Consider the following 6,769-nt stretch of genomic DNA (forward strand, 5'->3'; position numbering starts at 1 on the left):
CAAAAAAATTTTTTAAATATTTACACTTTACAAGAAACAGTTCCTTGATTCTTTCCACGAGCAGTAACGTTCTACTCTGTGTATGTAACAATTTAAATCTAATGGGAAATCAAAGTTGATTACATTAGATACGAATTGGAAATCGATGCCGCGTGCTACACCCGATTCCTGGTCTTTTTTTCGTTTGCTCTTTTTCATTTTTATCACATGCGGCTGTAAAAAATAAATATGTATGAACAGGATGATACAAACAAAATATATTTCATTACACATGCATGTGATTTTACCTCTTCCAACATTTTCTCATCCGATGCTATTATAATGTCATAAGTGCCACTGTTAAACTGGGAGACCGCTCTACACCTCGAAGTCGCTGGTAACTCGGAATTTAAAACACAAGTTGGAATACCAAACTGCTCTAAGAACAATTTCAATTTGTAGCATCTATCTACAGTGTGTACAAAGATTATACATTTTCCCCTAAATAAAAAATAAAAAGAAATAATATATTTGCAATAAATTTGGTAAAAATTGTTTTCTATTAAAATATTAAAAATACTATATACTCTACTAAACGTGTGTGTATGTGTAAAAAATTACCTAATTAAATGTAATTTCAATAAGGCATATAAAATGGCAGCTTTATCATTTTCCTCTGCAGCCAAAGTATAGTGAGCCAATTGTGTAGGAGGAGCTAATGGTGGCTCTTCTAGCTTTAAAATTGCAGGATTGTGAAGAATTAATTTTTTTAAAGTTAGAACGTCCTCAGACAATGTGGCAGATGCCAAAACTGCTTGATATGCCGTTGGTAAATAAGCTAATACAGCTTTTAAGTCTTTTTCATATCCAAATGAAAATAGCTGTAATCGATATCATTAAAATAGCATAATCTAACTAAATTTAATTTGCAATATTTGTAAATCATATGACATAAGTACATACCAAATCAGCTTCATCAATGATTAATGTGTCAAGACTATGTTTCAGCATCAAATTTTTTGTTTTTAAATGCTGTAATATTCGACCTGGAGTAGCCACAACAATATCTGGCATTTCGCTTAATAAAAGTTTTTGTGCGTTTAAATCCGTTTGTAGACTAAGATCAACTACTCTAACTTCTCTGCAGCACTTTGTAGTTAGGCTCACGATAACATTAAGAATTTGCTTGCATAATTCCTTACTAGGTGCAATAATTAGGCCCTTAATCTCCTGTTTTTTTTGTGTTCGTTTGTTCATCAGTATTTTCTGAATAAGCGGTACTGAAAAGGCGGCAGTTTTGCCCGAACCTGTACGAGCTCTAATCAAGAGATCCTTTCCTTCCAGTAACAAAGGTATCGCTTTCTCTTGTATTAATGTAGGTTCCATCCAGCCTAGTTTTGTAATAGCCTGTAAAATTTATTTTTAATATATCTTTCGAATTATTCTTATACTTATTGTTTTGTATATTTTAGAAATAATATGTATAAAATAATACTGATATATGCTATCTTGTAATATTTCCATTCGTTAATTATAAACTTACTTTTTGACAATTATAAATCAGTAAATTGAAACTCCCAATAAATAAATCCAATCAAATAATGAAATAACAAAGGCAATGAGAGTTCGGCATGATAAGTAATGCGCAAATTAATAAAAATGACATTATAACATCTTTAAATTAAAACAAATAACATATTTAAGAGGTATTTAAAAAAAATTAATGTTTCGGCTAATGTATATAACCATCTTCAGCGCACGTTGATACCAAATAAATAATTTAAATAAATAAAATAAATAAGATACAAAGAAAGTGTCATGTCGTTAAAAATAATGAACAATATTAATTGCATTGTGAGTTGTAGTCGGAATCACGCTGTCCAAGCTCAGCTAATTTAATTTTTACTAGAGCCAGCAAAGAAAACATTACGGTCACTCTTGATAAAGTTTATATTATACTAATGTTTATATTATACTAAAATTAATGAAATGCTTGCAGATCTTATACTAAAGTCAATAAAGATCCCACTAGAAAATTAACTAATGATTTAAGAATCATACTGACAAGATGGAAAAAATCTAAACTGATATCTGGTACTACATACTAATAGAATATTACTTTGCAATGATACATTCACTGCAAAGTAATATTCTATTGTATGTAATATTCTTGTATTAATTATATTACCAAAAGCATCCATATTAGTTGTATTACCAAGAGAGTTCCATAAACAGAACTATCCTTTCAGAATAATAGTTTTATGTATCCATAGTCCCCTATTATATGCATGCTGAAGACTTTTTTACATAAAATAATTATTAAAAACACTTCTACAATTGAGTTGTATCGATAATAATTTTGAACTTGTTAAAAAATTCAATAATATACGTATTAATAATAAACAATGCCTGTTTATTATTAATATGTATATCTAAACATCTGTTTAGATATTATATCTCTTTTCAAGAACGATCCCATTGAGTTATCTATAGAGAGCCTATCCACTAGATAGGATGTTTTATCAAGATTGTGGAATTTCGAAAAATGAATTCCTGAAGGCGGCTCGGTTTATTTTAGACTTATTTTATTTTGACAAACAAATCTATAAACAAACATATGGAACTCCAATGCGTTTCCCACTTTCACCGATTATCGCAGATTTGATCATGCAGAATCTTGAGAGAAGTATTCTGAAGAGAATTGATTTATCTATCTCATCTTACTATAGATGTGTTGACATAATAACCGCTGTTACCTTCTCGGAAACTGATATAATATGTTCTTGGATAAATTTAATTCTTTCCATCCGAGACTTTAATTTACTATTGAAATAGGTAACACACAAGTATTAATTTTTTACAAATTACATTAATAAATTGCGCTTTGATCGATTAATACCACAAATTAAAACTTTTTCAGGGAGATACCTGAACTATTTTTCTCAGCACCCTCTCTCACAGAAGAAAGAATATAAGCATAATAGGGCTTTTTTATTATCACACCCGACGTTTCATCAGAAAAACTTGGAAAATATAGTTACAATTTTACCAGAGAACGATTATTCATTAACTTTATTTTTGACACTATTTCGACAATTTACTAAAAAAATAAAGAGCTTTAACAATAGAAATACCAGTAAACAAGTTAATAATACGATAAATTTAGAGAATATTTAAAAAATGCCTTGGTTTATTATTCCTTTTATTGAAACAGTTTTGAACAAATTTAAAGATACTATTACAAATGTAGACTGAAAAATTTCATATTTCAGCTTGAACAAATTACATAAATTTATTAGAGTTCACAAGAACAAACTCCAAGTTATTCCAAATAAAATATCGTTAACAAAATTGATTGCAAAGACTGCGATGCATCGTTCGTGAGACAAACGGAGCAGGCTTCATACAAGAATTTCAGAATTACAATCATATTATCTAATATTCATTATAATCATATAGAAGTACAACTGTATGCTCTGTTATTACAGATCACAAATTGCGATGTAATCATGATTTTGGGGAAAAAGTAGAGATTCTGGATACAGAAAGATTATATATAATAAAGACTTATTTCAGAAATGATACATATAAAAGTCAAAAGAAAATCTCTCTCAATCTGAAGACACAGACCTTCTCGACCATGCTTATATTATATCCCTATTATAAACTTGTTATAACAACATTGCTCTTGGTAATAAATATTTTTAACATCTTGATCTCCATACAGACAACAATCTTTTGATATTCCGTATATTCACTTTGAACTGTAAAGACCACTGATTACCACTAAATTTATTAATTTTATTAATGATAAATACAGCTCGTTATTGTAAACACAATATAATTAAAGAATGCCAAAAACGAGCAATCATTAGATTTATATTTAGTTCTTTATTATTTCCCCATTATATACACTCCTTTCCAGAAAAAAGCGGTACACTATAAATTTAAATAAATTTATCAAAATTCAAATAATATATTCATAACTTGATAAATAATGAAGAGAAAAATATGAATAAAATTGCAAAATAAGGCTTGAAACATCCACTTGAAGAATATTTAAACGGCAATTATGAACAATTTTTTTTTTTTAATAGTGGACGAAAGATGCAAAATGATAATCAAAAATTCGAGTTTGGACGATGCATGGCGTGAATCAGGAATCGCAGCCAAAAGGAACAAAATGCACATAAAAGTATGGAGTGTTATCTTTAAATTTATTTTACAGTTTACAATATCGCCGGTATTACCATTATCTAAGATGTTTAAACAATGACTAAAACCATTTAAATATTGTTCAGAATCATGATCTTGATACATGTTGTCACGGACACCTTAGATGCTAATGCCGGCGATACTGTAACATTCAAGCCTTATAACTTGAAAAGTGCTTAATGGAAAAATATTTTATTATGTTTTAAAAAGCTGTCGAGATAAGCTACAAGAATATGCAATGAAAAAAGGGAGGATTTCATTTAAGAAATTTAAAGTACCTTTCCCTGACCTTGACAACGCCACCCAAGGTCAACATAATGGTACTATTTTATGTCCCTCTTGAAGTCATACAACTTTTGTCTTAAGTATTTTTCAATTTTATGTCTTAGAGTCGAGATATTTTAGTTCATCAGTTAAAATGACTCACTCTGTATATATTATGTTTTAAAAATTATATTTAAAATAACTATATTTTAAGTATTGTCCCACAAATTATTAAAGATAAAAATGTTATTTTAAAAATTATTGTATCTCAAAAATTATTAAAAAGGGAGGACATTTCGAATAATTTATGTATAAAAAAAATAAGAGTGATTGGGCTTGGGCCCATTAGGAAAACCACTATAAAAAACGCACCGAGCTATCTATCGCAAGATGGTGTGGAAGTGATAGCATTTTGCCAAAAAATAAAACAATGTGACCGAAATATGTTAATGCATAATTAGTTTTATAACAAGTGTCAAGTTCTGATTTTAATAAAACTTTGCATACATATAGATTACATAAAGAGATGAATTTAGAAAATATCAGTTGGTGGAAAAATGGTTTCACTTTCTTTATATTAAAGTGATTTTTTACGTTTTTTTTTGTTATATCTCGAAAACTATTCGAGATATTAAAAAATGTGTTTCATACAAAAGTTTTATGACAAAATCATGTATTCATTTGCGTCAATAACATTTTTGAAAATTTTCGGAAATAAATTTTTTTTTAATTATTAACGTGAGTGAAAAGAGGTGATTTTACTGTAAAACTTTTGTATAAAATATTTTTTGATATCTTAATATCTTAAGTTATTCACTTTTAAAGATTTCATATAGATATGCAAATCTGGATGAAATTTTTAAAAGTGAATAACTTTTTTTATAGGCTATTATCTTAGTTTTAACAATTCAGGGTTGTTCTTTTTTGTTGTCCGCAGAATGCCATACCTTCAATTTGCATATAAACTGTAGAATTTTCATATTAACCAAATCATGAAATTGAGCAGACTGTTTTATCCTCGTACAAATATCATTAAATATGACCGACCTTCCAGCATCGCCTTAATAATATTTTTATATATGAATCTTACAATTCTCAGTTCAAGTAAAAGATGCTTTTTATTAGCATCGAATTATTAAATTGCATTGGCAATTTAGTTTAATTGTGGTATTACATACTATTCAGTTTAAAACTGCATTTTAAAGATCATTAAAGACCAACGATTATGCGGCGCGCATAAGTTTACTTGAAAACTGAGATTTTTAAGATTCCCTTATAAAAATATTAAGCATCAAGATTCATTCTATACTATGTTGGTGGTTTGTCATTTTAGATGTTTGAAACACACGGTCGATTCAGATTAAAAATTAAAAATACATGATAAAATAAGCAAAAAATAAAAACAATAACAATAAAAATAACATCAAATTCGTTACCATTACTCTTCATTACAAATATAATGACATTACTGCTATCATTACAGGTAGAACAAAGTAACGATCTAAAAAAAATAACAAAACAGGTAACGGCGTTACAAGTAACGCAATACTTTTCCAATCCTGAATTATTATTAACTAATAAGTAACTAAAGTAACGATTTTAAATTCGTTATCGTTACTATAAAAATGTAATGTTACAGTGAACGTTACAGACGCAAAAAGTAGCAATCGTTACTAAAAAAAAAAAAAAAAAAAAATTCAAAAAAGCGATAATGGTAACGGCATAATAAATAACGCGTTACTTCTCAACCTAATGCAATCCCAGCCAAGGATTGTATCAGTAATGTATACGTTATTTTATTTGATGATAGAATAAATTACGCAATATACATCTAAAAAGATAATATAACAGAGACATATCACTTATATTAGCTTTATTAGAATTTATCGAATTAGCTTTACCTTTAGTATCCTGTCATCCAACTCAAATTCATGGAAATTTTTTAATATTGGTTCAATTTCTTCATTCAATTCCGTATTGCTCACACACATTTTCATTTTTGGTTCAATTTCTTCATTTAATTTTATCTTATTCGTAGACATGTTTATATTTTATTCAAATCTTATTACTTTATTATAAACTTACATTTTATCAACGCTCAATTGCTCTAATACACGTTACGATTAACGATGCACGTGTGCAAACGCGTATAACCTAAAAATAAATCGAAAACATAAACCATGATCTATACGCGTACCATGATGCTCTTACTTCGGCCCATGGAGGACTGGAGAGAGCATATCGGTGGTGGGGGTAAGAAATTTGTAATCGGAAATGACATCACCAGTCAACCGTCTAACGCACTGTTTAG

The 6,769-nt window shown here is 28.5% G+C and overlaps 1 protein-coding gene across 1 annotated transcript; it reads right to left on the reverse strand.

Moving 5' to 3' along the window:
- Positions 1 to 24: 24 nt before the first annotated feature.
- Positions 25 to 6,687, reverse strand: LOC105460532 (probable ATP-dependent RNA helicase DDX56; the record flags this gene model as incomplete). Its single annotated transcript, XM_011706981.1, is given in 6 exon segments — positions 25 to 65; positions 67 to 213; positions 288 to 480; positions 601 to 860; positions 943 to 1,386; positions 6,360 to 6,687. Coding segments are annotated over 6 exon segments (1,226 nt in total), but the record flags the coding sequence as incomplete, so codon positions are not given.
- Positions 6,688 to 6,769: the final 82 nt, after the last annotated feature.

This window comes from Wasmannia auropunctata, unplaced genomic scaffold (genome assembly GCF_000956235.1).
Source record: "Wasmannia auropunctata unplaced genomic scaffold, wasmannia.A_1.0 LD320063.1, whole genome shotgun sequence".
Taxonomy (NCBI): domain Eukaryota; kingdom Metazoa; phylum Arthropoda; class Insecta; order Hymenoptera; family Formicidae; genus Wasmannia; species Wasmannia auropunctata.